Source organism: Procambarus clarkii, chromosome 34, assembly GCF_040958095.1.
Source record: "Procambarus clarkii isolate CNS0578487 chromosome 34, FALCON_Pclarkii_2.0, whole genome shotgun sequence".
In the NCBI taxonomy this organism is placed as follows: domain Eukaryota; kingdom Metazoa; phylum Arthropoda; class Malacostraca; order Decapoda; family Cambaridae; genus Procambarus; species Procambarus clarkii.
In genome coordinates, this window is record NC_091183.1 from 18,374,531 (window position 1) to 18,397,661 (window position 23,131).

Consider the following 23,131-nt stretch of genomic DNA (forward strand, 5'->3'; position numbering starts at 1 on the left):
CAGCAGCAGACACCATTAAGCAAACACAAATATATTAACAATAGTTAAAACAAATCAACAAGGAGCCAAACAAACAAACAAACAACAACAGTAGCAGATGAAACACCCGGCATCGGGAGGTAAACAGCACAGCAGACAATAGTGCAGGAACAAACATCAGAAGAAAAAACAGACACACACATACAAACATTTTTGGGACTGCCAAAAACACATTGTGACCAGAAATAACCAAATTGGCCGAGAAATATTATGAATCACAGCAAACACAAGCAACTAAACACGACAACTTGCACCACTCACAGAACTTTCCTGCCACTGTACACCTGACCCACTCCACGGGGGCTGAGCTGGACGCTGTAATGCTGGTAATGGTCACATTGCCCAGATATACGTCCATTCCTTTCACGTTAATGATCGTTCCAATCTGTAATGTAAAAGTGTATGAACCATTTAAAAAAAGTTATATTTCCTTCTCGCATGTTTTATGCTTGTAAACAAAGTATGTTTCCTGTTTTATGATAATGTTCCATCTCTCTTCTAATTTAATAATAAGTATTATTTACATATTACAATAATCACATTATTCTCATTAATTCAACAATAATTATAATACTACTACAACTACCTTTACTACTACTACTACTACTACTAATAATAATAATAATAATAATAATAATAATAATAATAATGACAATAATAATAATTATAATAATAATATTTAATATTATTTTTATTAACACAGAAATCACATTAACGTGATATAAATCAATGGGAAAATCAATAGGGCTGTGACGTGGCGCAAACCTTCAACCCTGGCATTGTCAGCTCCATACTCCACTTGACCACCGAGACTTGAAAAGTCATTCAACCGGATTTCTACAGAAATCACAGGAAGTCTGGAGGCTCGTACTGAAGCCAGCCCAAGATTATATGTATGACCCACAAGCACTCGGGTGGAGGTGCTTGTGGGTCATACAAATCCCAGGAACTGCTGACTGTGATTTCAGTAGAAAATCGCTTGAATTACTTTCAAAGTCAGCCGAAGTCTATTGGTAGAGTATCCGGCTGGCAATGCCAGCCAGATACTCAGCTGACACTACCGGGAATACTGACCTTAGTCACAACTGTTGGATGGAAAGTGGTCCCCCAGACACCCGCTGACACTACTGGGAATACTGACCTTAGTCACAATTGTAGGGTGGGAAGTGATTCCCAGACACCAGCTGACACTACTGGGAATACTGACCTTAGTCTCAACTGTAAGTAAGGAAATATGTGGCTACAAGGAAACCTTCCATCGCTGAGATGGATGAGAGATGAGGTACTGACGGATCAGAAGTGATAATCGTCCGACCAGGGTTTGGTTTCCGGTATCCAGGCTTTTCTTGAAGGGTGACTATGTGGTGTAGAGTGTTTACTCCATGCTTGATTGATTGATAAAGATTAAGCCACCCAAGAGGTGGCACGGGCATCAATAGCCCGTAAGTGGTACAATTTTTTTTTCTCAGTATTCTGAGGTTGCATTTAACCATCAGGCTGTTATCGTGGGGGAGGATACTGCTTCACAGTCTTTATGAGGGTGTCCAGCTGCTGGACACCTTTGTTGACCAGGAGAGTGGCTGTGTTGATGGCTTCAGGGTGGCCACTGCATGATTCAGGAACTCTTAAAGCTCTTCTAAGGTCATTGGTTGCATCACATTCCAGAAGATAGTGAAGTAATGGCTTTTCTGTGACAGTTTGGCAGAAGATGCACTCTCTCTGTCGGGGTTCACCAATCTCCCAGTTGCATCTGTAACCTAGACGTAGTCTATATAGCCTAACTGCTATTTCCCTGTGGATTCCTTTTGGGATATTTAACCTTTCTAATTTGGTTGCCTGAAGATACCATGTTGAAGATGGCGAACCTTCAGCTATTCTCTGGTGCAGGTAGGCTTTGTTGAGATGTGAGAGTTTTTTGGTGATGATGTTTTTTATGTTCTCTAGGCTGGGTTGAATTGTTTTATGTATCACTGGATGACGAGTTGCCAATTTAGCAATTTCATCAGCTTTTTCATTTAATGGGATTCCAATATGGGATGGGATCCAGTTTAAAGTTATGTTGAGGCCTTTGCCTTTAGCGACTGCTCCTTGATACAAAATGGTGGTAATTATTTCCACATTATCTTTCCACTGTTTTTGTCCTAGTATTTGAAGTGCAGCTTTTGAGTCTGTGTGTATGATTGCATTTTGAGTGTTTTGTGCAATCACATATGCGAATGCCTGTTGTATGGCAAACAGCTCAGTTTGGGTTGATGATACTAGTCCTCCCAGTCTCCAATATGCCTGAACGCTGGTCGTGCAAAGAGCAGCGCCAGCACTCTCATTATCTGTGTCCACCGATCCGTCTGTGAAGATGTGGGTGGCTCCTGCTACTGCTATGCTATACATTTGCTCTTCTATTATGCGCCTTAGGATTGTCGGATCATAGGCAGCCTTTTTCATTGGGAGACTTTCTATTACTATTTTGAAAGTAGGCTCTTCCCACGGCGCGGAAGGAGTGTAATTTGGGTGTGGATGATCACCCTCTCTATCAAGAATCATGTTTTTTAAATGTAGTTGGAAATGTTGGAAGCAAATGTAGATATAAACAAAATCGGAGATGCGTAAGTTCTATTCAGTTGTGTATTTGTAAACTAAAGTCTTTGAAAATGTAATAAGTTTTACGAAAAGTATATATATATATATATATATATATATATATATATATTGTGACGGAGTTCCCCCCCCTTATAATTCTCCCACGCCTGCAGTAGGAGTCATGTCTACTTTTCCCAAGCGTTCTCTACGTTGCAGGCTACAATTTGATATATGGGAGAGAGTGAAGTGTTCTCGGAGAGCCGAGAAATTTGTGAAATAGTAATATTTTGGCCTGTGGTTTAGGCCCTTTAGGGAGCCAAGATGGCGCTGGCTTCCCTGATCTCCCGCCAAAACCGTGTGACGTCAGTGGCACCGGATTGGTCACCGACAGCAATGTGGCACTGGGAGCCAATGAAAACCTCCCGTGGCGAAAGTGACGTCACGAAGGAAGGGGGTCCGGCCAGCGCGCCGGGCTGGCGCCAGCAGTCAGTCACGACACGTCATAGAGGTTGGGCGTGCGACGAGTGGTCCTGTCAGTCGGACAGATATTCCAGCTCCCGTGGATTTATGCGTCACCGGAATTCCGCCAGTACTCTGAGAAGTCTTCCCTAGTTCATGTGTTGAACCAGAAGAGGGAATTGACGGTTATTTGAGCAACAAGTGCTCCAGTCAGGTACTGTGCCAGTAGCAGTGAAGCCGTGCAGTGACGTACGTGACGTCTGTGGCAATTCACCAGTTCGTGACAGCGTAGTGGCTGACAGAGCCACTGGGTAGCTGAGGAAGAGAGGACTATTTGGGGAACCGGACGACTGTAGCTGAGACGTAGGCGACAGCCGTTGCTGGGAGAAGACGACGGCCAGGAGATCGACTCCAACCTTCAAGAAGTCAAGGAGGAGGACGGACCTGCAGTGAGGAGGCACGGAAACGACGCGCTAAACGGTGGGACGACGAGAGGCTCTGGTAGGACACGACGACGTGTAGTGTGGGGGCGTTCCCGACACGAGGACCAGGAGCTACATCTCGACTCTCATCGGAGGATAGGATGAAGTAGGTGGTTCTAGTTCCCTCCCCATTCCCCTTTAGTTAGCTATATTATTTGGCTATATTATCTAGCCTGAAGATTTTATATGTCGTGAGCAAGTCTCACCTATGTCACGGTAAAGCACCAGTGTGCTAGACAGTACTATCAAGAGTACTTGTAATATTCATGTTGATTGTTGGTGTGTACAGGCACCAGGAACCAGTGATAAATTTACTGTGTCGTGTATATCTTTCTATAGATTTTGATATGAACATATAGTGGTAAAATATATATAAGATTATGCCAGTATGTGGAGGTTAGGCTATGTGCCCAGAAACTATTTATTTTCCATGTATTGATGGTTGATTTATATACCATATATATGTCTATGTTCATTCAGTGAATAATCATTTGTGAGTACAGTGAATTATTGCGTTATCGCCCACGGGAGAAAGTACTGAAAACTCCCGTGTTAATATTTCATAATATATTGTTGGATGAATAACAGTGTAAAGCCAGAACAGTGAATCATTATAGCATTGATTGTAGAAAAGACTGTTTGAACCTGAGTACAGTGTAACTAAGTAATTTGGTTTATTTGTGCCAATATAGAGTGTGCGAGTTTCTAGTAATATTGGAGAATTTAAAGAAACCGCGCGCGTGAATCTAGCAAACAAGCAAATTTCGCGCGGAGTGACCATTGCGATCAGCTGTTCTTGACACTTGATGAGGAGGGGAGAGTGTTGCCCTCTAGCGGTCGCATAATATCCGTGGGAATTACCGGCCGAGTCAGGATCAGTTGATTTATCGATTATTGTGTGGCCTTGTGACATCTTTCATACATTTTAAGTAAAATACAAAACTATCTTAGTGGTTTTTATCATTCCCTCCATTGATCTTGTGGCTATATTATACTGGTAAACATAGAGTGATAACAATAAGTACCTGCCTGATTCCTGATCTTTGAGTGTGACCTTGCTAAGGCTACCACTGAATACACCAGTCCACTGAGGGTGTTACTGGCCACCTTAAACACCAGTTGGCGATCTTGTGTTTAACCGTAGAGCCCTATTGTTGGGGAGGGCACACGACAGTCGAGGTGAACGAGTCGTGTTCTCACTCTTTCTTAATAAGAGGCCGTTAAGATTGACTGGGAGACTCTCCTGGCGTGCAGTGGCGCCGTGAGGATCGAGGGAAGACCCGCAGGGCTACGGTGAGTTACCTTGAGCATAACTATTGCTCACCCCAGAGTAAGGGTAGAGAATAATAGAGAGGTGGAATCCCCAACATTGGCGACCTCGCCAGGATCTAGATCGGAGTAAAGGTTGCAGTGGTACTTGGCAGTGGTGTTAGAGATCAGGTGAAGGTTAACACTCGTAGCACAAGATGGAGGATGATAAAGTAGCGAGGTTTATTGACTCTAGAGACGAACAGGTGCTGGAAGAGTGCACCAAGGCACAGTTACAGGCTATAGCGAATCATTTTGGAATAAAGCTGAAATCTGCCAGAGTTGGTGAAAGAAGACTAGAGATAATGGCTCAGCTCAAGGCTCGAGACGAAGCTTTGGGGGAGGAACGGCCCCAAACACCTGCCAGTGAGGGTGAGCACCTGAGTATTGGTGGAAGCAGCAGGGGATCCAGCGGCAGCAGGCACAGCATTAAGCTGGAAATAATGAAGCTGCAGCTGGAAGCACAGCAGCGCAAGGAAGAGCGAGAAGCACAGATGAAGCGTGAGGAGCGAGAAGCAGAAGCGCAGCTGAGGAGAGAAGAGGCACAGCAGCGCAAAGAAGAGCGAGAAGCAGAAGCGCAGCTGAGGAGAGAAGAGGCACAACAGCGCAAAGAAGAGCAAGAGCGAGAAGCACAGATGAAGCGTGAGGAGCGAGAAGCACAGCTGCGCCGGGAAGAACAGGAGCGAGAAGCACAGACGAAGCGTGAGGAGCGAGAAGCACAGCTACGCAGGGAAGAACGAGAGCAAGAAGTTAGGCTGAGACAAATGGAAATAGAAGCCAACCAGGAGGTGGAGCAGAAGCGAGCTGAACTGGGACTAGGTGCCCCTGCCCCGCCACAGGAAGACCGACGAGTGAGGGAACGAGACCTGCCGGTCTTTGTGCCTAGTGAAGCCGAAAGTTTCTTCGATCACTTTGAGAGAGTTGCTGCTATGAAGAGGTGGCCGAGGGCGGAGTGGGCGGAGTTGGTCCAAGGGAGGCTCACAGGGGAAGCTCGCCAAGCCTTCACTATGCTCGACTTCCAAGAATGCACTAACTACGATGCGGTAAAACGAGCTGTGCTCCGTTCCTTTAAACTCACGCCAGAGTGTTACCGGAAGAGGTTTAGAGAATGTACCCGGTTGCCAGGAAAGTCGTATGCGGAGACGGCGAGGGATATGGAAAGAAAGTTCCTTAAGTGGATGGACTCTGAAGAAGCGGGGTCGGCCGAAGAAATCAAGGAACTAATGGTCATGGAAAAGTTTATGTCCGTGCTCCCTCCTGAGATCAGGATGAGGGTAAAGGAGGCGGACATAAAGGACCTGAGGGCCGCAGCCGACCGGGCCGACATGCTAGAAGAAGCCCTACGCCCACGCCGAGAGGGACAGAACCGACCACCCGCATACGTCAGAAACGATAGGAGTTATAGAAGGACGGATGGATGGAGGACTGGAGCGAGTTCTCCCAAGTCCCATTTCTCAAGTTGGAACACCCGAGGATCAAAAGGTGTTGTAGAGCCGATAGAGGAGAACTCAGCTGAGAGCTCGGGAACTGTTACTGCAGGGAAAGAAACGACAAGTGAGGCGGGAAAGACACAGGGTGTGACGGTCTCTGGAGGCAGTGCTAAGGCGAGCGGTGGTGGATGGTCTCCGCCGAGGGGCCGCTGCTACAACTGCGGAATACCCGGACACGTCGCGCGGGAATGCAGACGCCCAAAGCAGCGGGGACACGTTGCTTTAGTGATGTTCGAGGACCAGAGGGCCGAGGGAGTGCGGGATGAACCCGTGCTGAATGGGGAGAAGAAAGTTCACCCATTCATGTGTCAAGGAACCGTAAGGATGGGGGTCGCAGACCCCATCCCCGTGAAGATGCTAAGAGACACCGGGGCTGACTTTACCCTGGTAAGTGAAACCCTGTTCCCCGAGGGTTACAAGAGCACCAGTGTGGGGGTGGCAAGGGTGGCCACTGTGGGAGGCCCAGTGAGGATGCCCCTACACCAGGTAACTTTAAATTTCGAATATGGCTGCCAGACCCTAGAGGTGGGAGTCTGTACAGCAATGCCCAAGATGGAGGCGCAGGTCATCTTGGGGAATGACGCGTGTGGAGGATATGTCCTCCCGCATCTCGTGAAAGGCGAAGAGTGCCCAGAACAACACGAGGAGACAGGCGAAGATTTGAACGTCTGTGGGGACGAGAAGGGAATCGCACCGGTGGCGATCCCAGTTTGTACTGTGACACCGAGACAACGCGAAGAACCAGGAGGTTGTGGATCTGATGGGGCTGAGGAGTCGACTGACAGCCTGGGAACAGATCGCCTCAACGTAGGACCCAGAGAACGAGCGGAGGGCGAAAGTAGCCCGAATGGTGAGTTGCAGGTGACACTCACCGGTTCTCTAGGGGTAAACCGCGCTCGTCTCGGAGAGTTACAACAGGAGGAGGTCCCCGAATTGGTTAGTAAGGCCGAAGGAGGACGTGTGAGTCCTGAGAAGGCTTACTTTCCATTTATATATATTATATATGCCATGCTATTCATGCTGAAGGAACGATGGACGCCAGGAGCAACCGTGGGAACGGTGAATAAATATGTCCAGAAGTTCAAAGAACGTCTCACTAGAGCGAAGAAACTAGCTAGGAAACTCCTGAAGAAGGCGCAACGTAAGATGTCGGAGTGGTACGACAGGAGAGCTGCGCAGAGGAATTTTCAGGCCGGATCCAAAGTAATGGTTGTGCTGCCAGGTAAAGGTAGAGTGACCAGGTCGCGGTTCAAGAGACCATACCGAGTGCTGCGACGGTTGGGTCCAGTGTCGTACGAGATTGGGAAGCCGGATGGACCCCGGAAGAAACAGGTGTGTCGCATGGACCGCCTGAGACCTTTCTTCACTGTGGAAGGAAGAGCCGCCAAGCAGGACGGAACGAATACCCGAGAAACCCAGCGGAAGACGGGTCTGAGTGTACCGAAGGACCGAGAACTCCCGGAGGAGGAAAGTAAGTGGTCCAGGGCGGACGGCACCAGTCTCACCCGCACTGAGAGTCTGACAAGGATCAAGGTCAAGCACATCAAGGGGAAGGACGACGTAGTAGCGGATGCCCTATCCCATATGCACTAACCAGACATGACTCTTATTTTAAGGGGAGGGGTATGTGACGGAGTTCCCCCCCCTTATAATTCTCCCACGCCTGCAGTAAGAGTCATGTCTACTTTTCCCAAGCGTTCTCTACGTTGCAGGCTACAATTTGATATATGGGAGAGAGTGAAGTGTTCTCGGAGAGCCGAGAAATTTGTGAAATAGTAATATTTTGGCCTGTGGTTTAGGCCCTTTAGGGAGCCAAGATGGCGCTGGCTTCCCTGATCTCCCGCCAAAACCGTGTGACGTCAGTGGCACCGGATTGGTCACCGACAGCAATGTGGCACTGGGAGCCAATGAAAACCTCCCGTGGCGAAAGTGACGTCACGAAGGAAGGGGGTCCGGCCAGCGCGCCGGGCTGGCGCCAGCAGTCAGTCACGACACGTCATAGAGGTTGGGCGTGCGACGAGTGGTCCTGTCAGTCGGACAGATATTCCAGCTCCCGTGGATTTATGCGTCACCGGAATTCCGCCAGTACTCTGAGAAGTCTTCCCTAGTTCATGTGTTGAACCAGAAGAGGGAATTGACGGTTATTTGAGCAACAAGTGCTCCAGTCAGGTACTGTGCCAGTAGCAGTGAAGCCGTGCAGTGACGTACGTGACGTCTGTGGCAATTCACCAGTTCGTGACAGCGTAGTGGCTGACAGAGCCACTGGGTAGCTGAGGAAGAGAGGACTATTTGGGGAACCGGACGACTGTAGCTGAGACGTAGGCGACAGCCGTTGCTGGGAGAAGACGACGGCCAGGAGACCGACTCCAACCTTCAAGAAGTCAAGGAGGAGGACGGACCTGCAGTGAGGAGGCACGGAGACGACGCGCTAAACGGTGGGACGACGAGAGGCTCTGGTAGGACACGACGACGTGTAGTGTGGGGGCGTTCCCGACACGAGGACCAGGAGCTACATCTCGACTCTCATCGGAGGATAGGGTGAAGTAGGTGGTTCTAGTTCCCTCCCCATTCCCCTTTAGTTAGCTATATTATTTGGCTATATTATCTAGCCTGAAGATTTTATATGTCGTGAGCAAGTCTCACCTATGTCACGGTAAAGCACCAGTGTGCTAGACAGTACTATCAAGAGTACTTGTAATATTCATGTTGATTGTTGGTGTGTACAGGCACCAGGAACCAGTGATAAATTTACTGTGTCGTGTATATCTTTCTATAGATTTTGATATGAACATATAGTGGTAAAATATATATAAGATTATGCCAGTATGTGGAGGTTAGGCTATGTGCCCAGAAACTATTTATTTTCCATGTATTGATGGTTGATTTATATACCATATATATGTCTATGTTCATTCAGTGAATAATCATTTGTGAGTACAGTGAATTATTGCGTTATCGCCCACGGGAGAAAGTACTGAAAACTCCCGTGTTAATATTTCATAATATATTGTTGGATGAATAACAGTGTAAAGCCAGAACAGTGAATCATTATAGCATTGATTGTAGAAAAGACTGTTTGAACCTGAGTACAGTGTAACTAAGTAATTCGGTTTATTTGTGCCAATATAGAGTGTGCGAGTTTCTAGTAATATTGGAGAATTTAAAGAAACCACGCGCGTGAATCTAGCAAACAAGCAAATTTCGCGCGGAGTGACCATTGCGATCAGCTGTTCTTGACACTTGATGAGGAGGGGAGAGTGTTGCCCTCTAGCGGTCGCATAATATCCGTGGGAATTACCGGCCGAGTCAGGATCAGTTGATTTATCGATTATTGTGTGGCCTTGTGACATCTTTCATACATTTTAAGTAAAATACAAAACTATCTTAGTGGTTTTTATCATTCCCTCCATTGATCTTGTGGCTATATTATACTGGTAAACATAGAGTGATAACAATAAGTACCTGCCTGATTCCTGATCTTTGAGTGTGACCTTGCCAAGGCTACCACTGAATACACCAGTCCACTGAGGGTGTTACTGGCCACCTTAAACACCAGTTGGCGATCTTGTGTTTAACCGTAGAGCCCTATTGTTGGGGAGGGCACACGACAGTCGAGGTGAACGAGTCGTGTTCTCACTCTTTCTTAATAAGAGGCCGTTAAGATTGACTGGGAGACTCTCCGGGCGTGCAGTGGCGCCGTGAGGATCGAGGGAAGACCCGCAGGGCTACGGTGAGTTACCTTGAGCATAACTATTGCTCACCCCAGAGTAAGGGTAGAGAATAATAGAGAGGTGGAATCCCCAACAATATATATATATATATATATATATATATATATATATATATATATATATATATATATATATATATATATATATATATATATATATATATATATATATATATATATATAAATCGGGCCTTGCATAGTAGGCTCAGAAGTGAGTTCTGGCTACTAGGTACGACATATATATATATATATATATATATATATATATATATATATGTATATATATATATGTCGTACCTAGTAGCCAGAACGCACTTCTCAGCCTACTATGCAAGGACCGATTTGCCTAATAAGTCAAGTTTTCATGAATTAATTGTTTTTTGACTACCTAACCTACCTAACCTAACCTAACCTAAATTTTTCGGCTACCTAACCTAACCTAACCTATAAAGATAGGTTAGTTTAGGTTAGGTAGGGTTGGTTAGGTTCGGTCATATATCTACGGTAATTTTAACTCCAATAAAAAAATATTTACCTCATACATAATGAAATGGGTAGCTTTATCATTTCATAACAAAAAAATTAGAGAAAATATATTAATTCAGGAAAACTTGGCTTATTAGGCAAATCGGGCCTTGCATAGTAGGCTAAGAAGTGCGTTCTGGCTACTAGGTACGACATATATATATATATATATATATGTCGTACCTAGTAGCCAGAACTCACTTCTCAGCCTACTATGCAAGGCCCGATTTGCCTAATAAGCCAAGTTTTCCTGAATTAATATATTTTCTATAATATTTTTCTTATGAAATGATAAAGCTGCCCTTTTCACTATGTATGAGGTCAATTTTTTTTATTGGAGTTAAAATTAACATAGATATATGACCGAACCTAACCAACCCTACCTAACCTAACCTAACCTATCTTTATAGGTAAGGTTAGGTTAGGTAGCCAAAAAAACCTAGGTTAGGTTAGGTTAGGTAGGTTAGGTAGACGAAAAAACATTAATTAATGAAAACTTGGCTTATTAGGCAAATCGGGCCTTGCATAGTAGGCTGAGAAGTGAGTTCTGGCTACTAGGTACGACATATATATATATATATATATATATATATATATATATATATATATATATATATATATATATATATATATATATATATATATATATATATATATATATATGTTCCTCCATCTGAGGAGCTGGAGGAAATCGACAACCTATGATAACCATCTTTGTAACCCATATGTAACTCCTTTTTTGTAACAAAGCTCAAATAAAGTAAATATATATGTGTACATACAAAAGAATGTGGGTGGTAGGAGAAGATAATATTAGTGTTCAGTGAGAAACCACAAGGTCTCCTCTGAATACTTTTTATTTTCTTCTCCGAGGCTATGGGTCCCCACATTGGCACCAGAGGTGGTACCCTCACAAACTTTAAAAAAAATATATATATATATATATATATATATATATATATATATATATATATATATATATATATATATATATATATATATATATATTTATATATATATGTCGTACCTAGTAGCCAGAACTCACTTCTCAGCCTACTATTCAAGGCCCGATTTGCCTAATAAGCCAAGTTTTCCTGAATTAATATATTTACTATAATTTTTTTCTTATGAAATGATAAAGCAACCCTTTTCTCTATGTATGAGGTCAATTTTTTTTTTATTGGAGTTAAAATTAACGTAGATATATGACCGAACCTAACCAACCCTACCTAACCTAACCTAACCTATATTTATAGGTAAGGTTAGGTTAGGTAGCCAAAAAAAGCTAGGTTAGGTTAGGTTAGGTAGGTTAGGTAGACGAAAAAACAATAATTCATGAAAACTTGGCTTATTAGGCAAATCGGGCCTTGAATAGTAGGCTGAGAAGTGCGTTCTGGCTATTAGGTACGACATATATACATATATATATATATATATATATATATATATATATATACATATATATATACATATATATATATACATATATATATATATATATATATATATATATATATATATATATATATATATATATATATATATATATATATATATATATATATATATGTAATATGACGGTAAAGCGTTGGTGTTCGGCTGTTTCAAAAGCTGGGGGCAGGGCCTCATCACATAACAAAAAAAAAGAGAAGTTTGTCATTTCGTCTGTGGTAAGGTAATGGGAAGACACACAAAACACAAAGTATATAAACAATGAAATATTAATTACTCTAGAAAACAAGACATGAATAAAGACAATCTCATAAAATTCAGAACAAGTCAACAAACAAAACAACATGAATAATTACTGGCAATGAAAAGTTACTCTAAGACAAGAATGCAAGTTATAGTGATAGCAATATAAATCAAATAAGTGAGGTGCTGGGAATTCTGGCTTCAAGCTGCCACCTCCCTTAGTACACGACAGCCAAGGCTTAGTCTACTAGCGAGAGATGTCAACTCCATGGAGCACAGAGATATTCTGACGAGTTGACGTGCTGCTGTCCCAGACGTTGACTCTTGTGGTGGCGTGAGTGCAGGTGCGGCGAGACACCAGCCAATCAGCAACAGGCAGGCGAAGAATGAGCAGTTTGCTGGTTTACGGCGGGCTGTAGCCGGTGTGTCGGATAGTGCATGGTACGATTTGCTTCCTGGGCAAAACATTTGGCGATACTGGTGGACGTATCTTCAATATAGTATCTTGTACTTGAACGACATAAAGATGTAGGGAAGAGCAGGCTCAATCTCTCTTGAATGAGATTATCGTCACAATATATATATATATATATATATATATATATATATATATATATATATATATATATATATATATATATATATATATATATATATATATATATATATACATATATATATATATATATATATATATATATATATATATATATATATATATATATATATATATATATATATATATGTATATATATATTAGTGTATTTTGGTAGCAGTCTTTCCTGTAGACATATATTATTAAATATGACCGAAAAAGTAAGATTAATAATTCTAACATGAATTTTCTCAATCTTTCGTACATTACGCTTCACTGTTGGAAAACAGTGAAAATTCACTGTTTTCACTGTTTCACTGTTTGAAATTTCCTGTTAATTCAGGAAAACTTGGCTTATTAGGCAAATCGGGCCTTGCATAGTAGGCTGAGAAGTGAGTTCTGGCTACTAGGTACGACATATATATATATATATATATATATATATATATATATATATATATATATATATATATATATATATATATATATATATATATATATGTCGTACCTAATAGCCAGAACGCACTTCTTAGCCTACTATTCAAGGCCCGATTTGCCTAATAAGCCAAGTTTTCATGAATTAATGTTTTTTCGTCTACCTAACCTAACCTAGCTTTTTTTGGCTACCTAACCTAACCTTACCCACCTCAGGACTCCGCTCCAATATAGAAGCATCAAGAAATATGGACCAATAGGCTTTCTACAAACACTTCTATTCAATACCCATTGTTTCTGTTCTGTCTTGTGTTGATACTTTTAATACCCTATTAATATCCCCTCTTGTTCTGTCTTGTGTTAATGCCACATCACCCCTCCCACCTCACTCAAATGTAGATATAAAATCAGAGATACGTAAGTTCTAATCAGTTGTGTATTTGTGAAGTCTTTGAAAATGTAATAAGTTTTACGAAACGCGCCCGTGTCGCGTCAGACTAGAAATAAAAATGAATTTTGGAGAAGTGATTTTTGATTTACCTCCAACAGTGAAGCGTAATGTACGAAAGATTGAGAAAATTCGTGTTAGAATTATTAATCTTACTTTTTCGGTCATATTTAATAATGTATATATATATATATATATATATATATATATATATATATATATATATATATATATATATATATATATATATATATATATTTATATATATGTATATATATGTATATATATATATATATATATATATATATATATATATATTTATATATATATTTATATATATATTTATATATATATTTATATATATATATATATATATATATATATATATATATATATATATATATATATATATATATTTATATATATAACTTAAAACTTACACCCCAGAAGTGACTCGAACCCATACTGCCAGAAGTAATGCAACTGATGTACAGGATCCCCTAACCACTCGACCGACCACTCCTTTCTATTGTTTCTTTAATTAAGCAAACTCTAGATCAGTCTAAGAGATTTAGTTTATTTGATTTGAGATACTTAACGGAATATGTTAGCCTCATAAAAGTCAAATGAGAATAATTGCTTAGTTTATCAACATATAATCTCTTTACCATTAATCAATTTATCTAATGTTTCTTAATAGTATTTAGTAGAATTACTAATTTTTATTCGGGGAAGAACCAGCCTCGATGAAGCGTACTGGGAGTAGATTACTTCTGGTACTAACCCCCAATTTTGTGGAGGACGGAAAGTTTATTTTCGAACATTAATATATTATACAGCCCATAGAAATTTAAAGGATAATCTTTAATAGTTTCTTATCTATAGGCACTGGTGTTTCAGTCCTTATCATTTAACTTTATCTGTTTCCCTTTTCAGTCAAAATAGGGTGGGTCTTCGATTAATTTAAATTAATCTATTAATTAAATTTCAATCAATCAATAGAGAGTAAACTTTCTTCCCAACACAAAAATATGGTCCTTCGAACCGGATGTATTACAATTAATACCATAATCATAACTAATTACTGTGTGTAGTAATCTAGGCTAACCACATTTTATTAATCGTTGCTACCGGCAGAGTACCACATAGGCTAGCCTAATACACACCAATTTATTTGCTGCTTATACCTCATGTATAAAGTAGCACTAGTGGGACACCGTCAATTGCCCACAACACTCAGACCAATACCTCACACTGAGGTAAGAATCTTCAGGTCACCAGGAGCAACAGCTCATAATTTCTATAATAATTCCACATTAACACCTGCGTTAGAGTGGCCTCACCATCTAACTATTATTTATTTAGGTGGTAATGACATCCATCCTACTCGACACCCAGCTGAGGTAATTAATCACCTTAGAACAATAATTTCCTCATTTAAACTTGTTAGCAGTTCAGTAGTGTTCACATTAAATAAATAAATAAATAAATAAATAAATATGTTTATTCAGGTAAGGTACATACATACAAGTGATGTTACATTAATGGATTGATATATAGATAGAGCTAGTACATACAATGCCTAAAGCCACTATTACGCAATGCGTTTCGGGCAAGAAAAACATTAATATCTAGAACTTAATACTAATTGAGCATAAAGAATAAAAAGTGTTGAAAACAAATACAAATAAAGATAAAAAAAAAAGGGGGAACATGACTGAAAAAGCAGCACAAATACAATAGGTTGACAAATAGTGTTGATTAAAAAAAATAATAATAATAAAATAACAGACATGGGTTGACAATAAAGGAGTGAGGTGGGTTACAGGGAATTTATTAGGTAGTGTTTAGTTTTTATCTTAAACTGGCTGAGAGAGGTACAGTCTTTAACATGGTTGGGAAGGTCATTCCACATTCTGGGTCCCTTGATTTGTAGAGCATTTCTAGTTTGATTAAGTCGTACTCTAGGAATATCAAAACTGTATTTATTCCTGGTGTGGTGCTCATGGGTTCTGTTACAACCTTCAATGAAGCTTTTGAGGTCAGGATTGGCATTACAGTTCAGCGTTTTATATGCTCATGGGTTCATATGTATTCATATGTATAATACACAAGAGAGAATGTGCAGTGACTTAATATCTAACATATTCAGAGATTTGAGTAAGGGTACCGAGTGATGTCTGGGGCCAGAGTTGGATATTGTCCTAATAGCAGCTTTGTGTTGGATAATAAGAGGACGTAAATGATTTTGGGTAGTAGAACCCCAAGCACAAATACCATAGTTGAGGTATGGATAGATGAGGGAGTAATAGAGAGTAACCAGGGCAGGGCGGGGTACATAATATCTGATCTTAGAAAGAATGCCAACAGTTTTTGAAACTTTTTTTGATATATTTAGAATAGGACCCTGGAAATTCAGCTTGTGGTCGATGAGAACGCCAAGGAATTTGCCATCTAATTTGTTACAAATTTGGGTATTGTTTATTTTGAGATTTATCTGATTAGAGGATTTATTGCCAAACAGAATATAAAACGTTTTGTCAATGTTAAGGGTGAGTTTGTTGGCAGTTAGCCAAAGATGGACGTAACAAAGATGGACATGGTGTAACATGGTTACACATTGGTGGAACCTCGCCAACTAAACAATAATAATCGTTGGGGAGTGAGTCCAGAATATTACCAAAGAGCTGCTAAATATATAAACTTTAGGCTGAGGAAGAGAGTACGATTGGATGTCACTTACATTCAATTTACAGCCAGACCATACAGGCAAAACCTGGCAAGAGATGGTGTACACCTGTCAGGTGAGTCTAGGTCACATGTAGTTGACAAGTTTGTCAATTCAATCAACCACCATCAAAGGCTGTGGCTGGCAAGCCAAAATTAACTCTTCATATTTGTATTTTCACCTGTGTGTGCAAGTGCACATTTATATAAACTATAAAATCTAAAAAAAACAAAAACACAGCACAACTATATATTCACATTTTGCACCACAAATTAATCTATGCCAACCTTTATTTGGTAGGAATTTAGGCAGTGATTGTGCTGAGTTTTACACAAATGCAGACTAAATAAATTAGCAGTTTCTTAGGTAGAAATTCTTTCCACTAGTCTTGGACTAGTCAGTAGTGCATATATTACTCATTCTTATGCTGATTCTACCAAGGGTGGGATTCAAACTTTATGGTAACTCTGATTAGAGTATATCCATACTCATTATTTATGTGTATGAATTTTGAGTGCTGCTGAATGATCACTATTACATCTAATGGTGATAAAGATGAGCTAGCCGGAAGAAAGTTAGTGGTGAAATTCAAGCACTGCTCATAATCCTTAGCTACTTATTGTTAGGTAGGTACATTTAACCTCGAGTGAGGTAGAGTGCAATTTAGCCAGATTAATTTAGGCTATATTTAATATTACTTGTCAACTAATGAGCAAAAACCCAAGCTTCATTAGTAATACTTATTCAAGTCCTATGAAACTTGGACTTAAAGCCAACATGGCTACTCCTGAACAATTAAGGAGAACCTATATTGGCCTTAAAGGTCACTTAACCAGACTAATTAATAAGTCTGATACTTTGTCTAAAGCAACTCCCATTCATTACTATCAACTAGAAACATCAGTGAGAGTAGCTGATCTCATATTTGATCATGTCAGATCTGCAAGCCAGTCTTATCTCAACCTACTGAATGCAACTGAAACTGATCCTGATGAAATAGATCAAATTCTAGCAGATATTTCTCAGTATGAAGATGAGACTCAAGATAAAATTGATGTAATATCCAATATAGTAAACCAATATAAATCTAATACAAATAATACTTTGTCTCAATCTAGTTGTCAATTACCTGAGGTTCGTCTACCTACCTTAGACTTACCTACATTTGCAGGGCTGGATGAAGAAAATTGGGACACATTTTGGACATCATTTGAAGTACATATACATAAGAAATCTTCTCTTGACAGAGTTTCAAAATTCTCATACCTGATTAGTCTTCTCAGAGGGGAGGCTAAAAAGGTTATAAAAAACCTAGCTCTCACTGAGAGTAATTATGAGGAAGCTATAAAACTTGTGAAGTTGAACTATTGCAACAAGGAGTTGAGTATAGCTAACCTGTATTGCCAGTTACTGGATCTGAATGCACCAAGTAACCGACCAGACTCACTTCAAAGCTTCAGGCTAGAAGTAGAGTTTCTAGTAAAGGCCTTAGGTACTAAAGTTGATGTACCAGCCTCAGAATGGTCAATTAAGTTACTTTTACAGAGGAAATTACCTCGAAATATCTTAGCAGAAATCTGCTCTCACTATAAAACCGAGTTTCTCACTCTCGAGCAAATATTCGACGGACTGAGAATAACGGTTAACAGGTTGAAGACTCATGATAAGATAAAACCTGAGTCTAAACAACCTAACGTTGACAACTCAGTCAAACCCAAATAGACTTTGAATAAGTCCAATAAATCCAAACCTAGGACTACTCCATCCACTGGAAAACGGAGTGGTAGTGTAGGTATTTATTCAGTATCTCCCTCTGATGCTATAACTGAAATGTCTACTAAAAGGACAAACTCAGCCAGAGAGAAAAGGTGTCTGTTCTGTGATCAAGAACATGTCACCTACAAATGCACTGTTTATCCTAACTTTAATAACAGGATTAAAGGGCTACAAGAATTACACAGATGCACCAAGTGCATGGGTTCTCATGATTCCAGTAAATGTGTAGTGCAGCTACGGTTATGCAGTAGATGCAACAAAGGTGTACATCATTATGCTTTATGTAGAAAAACTTCTATACAATCTGTGACAACTAGGGAGGATTCTATTAATTCTACCACAGTACAATATTGCAAGGTACACCAAGAAATAAATGTACTTGCTACTGAGTCAGGCAATAATACTACTCTGCCTACAGCTCAACTCAAACTAATTGATAGGAAGTCTAGAGTTAAAACTAGAAGTCTCTTTGATCAAGGATCACAGAAAACCTTCATCATACAACAATTAGTCGAACAGTTGAAATTAAAACCTGCCAAAAGTGTAAGACTGAATATTTCTGGGTTCTTGACTAATAGTGGACCTCGGGAATACCAAGTAGTCAAGGTGTTAGTGAGACTTGGATCTTCCACTAGTCCAATACAAGCGGTAGTAGTAGATAAACTTCCTTCAGACCTGCAGGTCACAGGACTAGCTCGCACTGCGAGATATCTCAAGCGAAACCGCATGAGGCTAGCAGATCACAAAATAAATTCTGACTGCCTCACAGATGTTGGTGTTCTAATAGGCGCTGACCATTATTATAAATTTATAACAGGATGCACCAGACAACACGGAATGAATTTGTTGTCATCTGCTGGAGGCAAATTGCTTACTGGACCGGTGCTTTTCCAACAAAAAACAGCGTCAACCAACAAACAAACTAACAATTCAATAGTGGCGTGACTAGGCTTGGAACAGTCACCCCTACATTTCAGAGAAATATCTGAAGATAATGAGTCTGATCCACCTGTACATCGTCTGTGGGATTTAGACACTTTAGGTATTGTCCCTGATAAACCAAGCCTTGATGATACGTGGACTTACCAGCAATATCTGGATACAGTTGTCTATAAGGACAAACAATACTGGGTGAGACTACCATGGAAGTTGAATCATTCACAACTTCTAGTTAATTATTTCATGGCAGCCTCTCAATTACAGTCTCAATTAATACGGCTGAAGAAACAGCCAGATAAATTGAACATGTACCATTAATTAATTCAACAACAACTCAATAGTAAATTTATCGAAGTTGTTGATAATGATGACCTAAAAACAGGTCACTATTTACCCCATCATGCTGTGGTGAAAGATTCATTGACAACGCCAATACGTATTGTCTTTAACTGTAGTGCCAAAGTGAAGACAAACAGCGTGTCCTTGAATGAATGTCTCCAAACGGGACCTAGCCTAACACAAAGGCTACATGATGTATTATTACAATTTCGCACTGGTATTTTCGCTTATACTGCTGATATCAGTAAAGCTTTCCTTAGAGTAGGCTTGCAAGGGGAGGATCGTAATTACACCAAATTTCTCTGGATTAAGGACCCACTGGATCCTGACAGTAACGTCATAACCTATCGGTTTGCCTCTGTGCTATTCGGTGCGACTTCTTCACCGTTTCTACTTCAAGCCCATTAGACACACATTTGAAGAAGTCAAATAGCCCTTATAAAACAGAGATCAGTGACAACTTGTATGTCGATAATTTCCAGGGAACTACATATGACAAACCCAAATTGGTAGAAATCTACCATGAGGCTAACCGTTAGTTATTAGGAGCCAATATGCCACTACAATCATGGGCCTCAAGCAATAAATCATTAAACCAGATAATCGAGAAAGAATTTCTGGTTTATCAGGTGCCTAATCACCTCTTCAAGAGGTTGAGAGACCTCTTCAAAGAGGTCTCTCCAAGTTCGAGGAGTCACTTGCCAAGGAATCGGAGGCAAAGAGACAGAGAAGGAAAGCCGGTAGCCAAGAAGACAGACCAGAAACGGACTTCGTTTGTGCTCGGTGTGGGAAGGACTGCCACTCTCGGATTGGCCTCATCAGTCACACCAGACGCTGCACCAGGATTGACAACCAGAGCGCAACTCCATAGTCTCCCAAGACTGAAGGATGCCTACTACTAGTGGTGGTGTGGTAGTAGTTGAGTACTAGTTGTGTTGTGGTAGTAGTGGTGTACTAGTTGTGGTGTGGTAGTAGTGGTATATTAGTGCTGGTGTACTGATTGTTGTGTGGTAGTAGTGGTGTCCTAGTTGTGGTGTGGTAGTAGTGGTGTACTAGTTGTGGTGTGGTAGTAGTGATGTACTAGTTGTGGTGTGGTAGTAGTGGTGTACTAGTTGTGGTGTGGTAGTAGTGATGTACTAGTTGTAGTGTTGTAGTAGTGGTGTCCTATTGGTGGTGTCGTAGTAATGGTGTACTAGTTGTGGTGTGGTAGTAGTGGTGTAGTAGTTGTGGTGTGGTATTAGTGGTGTACTAGTGTTGGTGTGGTATTAGAGGTATAATAGTGCTGGTGTACTGATTGTTGAGTGGTAATAGTGGTGTACTAGTTGTCGTGTGGTAGTAGTTTTGTACTAGTAGTTGTGTAGTAGTAGTAGTGATGTACTAGTTATGGTGTGGTAGTAGTTGTATATATGTTGTGGTGTGGTAGTTGTGGTAATAGTGATGTACTAGTTGTGGAGAGGTAGTAGTGGTGTCCTAGGGGTGGTGTGGTAGTAGTGGTGTACTAGTTGTGGTGTGATAGTAGCGATGTACTAGTAGTGGTGTGATAGTTGTGGTGTACTAGTTGTGTTGTGGTAGTAGTGTTGTACTAGTTGCGGTGTGGTAGTGGTGGTGTTCCAGTGTGGTAGTAGTGGTGTACTACTTTTGATGTGGTAGTAGTGGTGTACTACTTTTGATGTGGTAGTAGTGGTGTACTAGTAGTGGTGTTGTATTTGTGATGTACTAGTTGTGGTGTGGTAGTAGTAGAATATATGTTGCGGTGTGGTAGTACTGGTGTCCTAGTGGTGGTTTGGTAGTTGTGGTGAACTAGTTGTTGTGGGGTAGAAGGTGGTGTACTATGTGTTTTGTGTTAGTAGTGGGGTATTAATTGTGGTGTGGGTAGTACTGGAGTACTAGTTGTGGTGTGGAAGTAGTGTAGTAGTAGTGTTGTGGTAGTAGTGGGATACTAGTAGTGGTAGCAGTGGTGTTCTAGTTGTGGTAGTAGTAGTGTACTAGTTGTGGTAGTAGTGGTGTACTAGTTGTGGTAGTAGTGGTGTACTAGTTGTGGTGTTATAGTAGTGGTGTGGTAGCGATGTTGTGGTAGTAGTGATGTACCAGCTGTAGTGTGTTAGTTGTGGTGTGGAAGTAGTGGTGTACTATTTGTGGTGTTGTAGTTGTGGTGTCCTAGTGGTGGTGTGGTAGTAGTAGTATATTAGTTGTTGTGTTTTACTAGTGTAGTGGTAGTAGTGATGTACTAGTAGTGGTGTACTAGTTGTGGTATGGTAGTGGTGTCCTAGTTGTGGTGTGGCAGTAGTTTTCTACTAGTTGTGGTGTGGTAGTAGTGGTGTCCTAGTTGCGGTGTGGAAGTAGTGGTGTACTAGTTGTGGTGTGGTAGTAGTGGTGTACTAGTTGTGGTGTGGTATTAGTGGTGTACTAGTGTCAATGTGGTATTAGAGGTATAATAGTGCTGGTGTACTGATTGTTATGTGGTAATAGTGGTGTACTAGTTGTCGTGTGGTAGTAGTAGTGTACTAGTTGATGTGGTAGTTGTGTACTAGTTGTGTTGTTGTAGCAGTTGTTTACTAGTAGTTGTGTAGTAGTAGTGATGTACTAGTTATGGTGTGGTAGTAGTTGTATATATGTTGTGGTGTGGTAGTAGTGGTAATAGTGATGTACTAGTTGTGGAGAGGTAGTAGTGGTGTCCTAGTGGTGGTGTGGTAGTAGTGGTGTACTAGTTGTGGTGTGATAGTAGTGATGTACTAGTAGTGGTGTGATAGTTGTGGTTTACTAGTTGTGGTGTACTAGTTGTGTTGTGGTAGTAGTGGTGTACTAGTTGCGGTGTGGTAGTGGTGGTGTTCCAGTGTGGAAGTAGTGGGATACTAGTTGTGGTGTGGTAGTAGTGGTGTACTAGTGGTGGTGTGGAAGTAGTTGTGTACTAGTTGTGTTGTGGTAGTAGTGGGGTACTAGATGTGGTGTGGTAGTAGTGGTGTACTAGTTGTGGTGTGGTAGTAGTGGTACATTAGTGCTGATGTACTGATTGTTGAGTGGTATTAGTGGTGTACTACTTGTCGTGTAGTAGTAGTGATGTAATAGTTGTGGTGTGGTAGGAGTGGTATATATATCGTGGTGTGGTGGTAGTGGTGTCCTAGTAGTGGTTTGGTAGTTGTGGTGAACTAGTTGTTGTGTGGTAGAAGGTGGTGTACTAGGTGTGTTATGTTAGTAGTGGTGTATTATTTGTGGTGTGGGTAGAACTGCAGTACTAGTTGAGGTGTGGTAGTAGTGTTCTAGTGGTGCTGTAATAGTATTGGGATACTAGTGGTGTTATAGTAGTAGTGGGATACTAGTAGTGGTCGTAGTGGTGTACTAGTTGTGGTAGTAGTTGTGGTAGTAGTGGTGTACTAGTTGTGGTTGTTGTGGTGTACTAGTTGTGTGGTAGTGGTGTTGTGGTAGTATTGCTATACTAGTGGTGGTGTGGTAGTAGTGATGTACTAGTTGTTGTGTGCTAGTTGTGGTGTGAAAGTAGTGGTGTACTAGTTGTGGTGTGGATGTAGTGGTGCATTAGTTGTGATGTTGTCGTAGTGGTGTGGTAGTAG

General features: G+C 40.9%; 1 protein-coding gene across 1 annotated transcript in view; it reads right to left on the reverse strand.

Moving 5' to 3' along the window:
* LOC123762148 (uncharacterized) overlaps positions 1-23,131 on the reverse strand; it is a 243,853-nt gene that overhangs the window by 25,250 nt on the left and 195,472 nt on the right. The window contains exon 3 of the mRNA XM_069335747.1: positions 301-424. Coding sequence (XP_069191848.1) covers positions 301-424 — 124 coding nt within the window. The remainder of the gene's footprint in view (positions 1-300; positions 425-23,131) is intronic.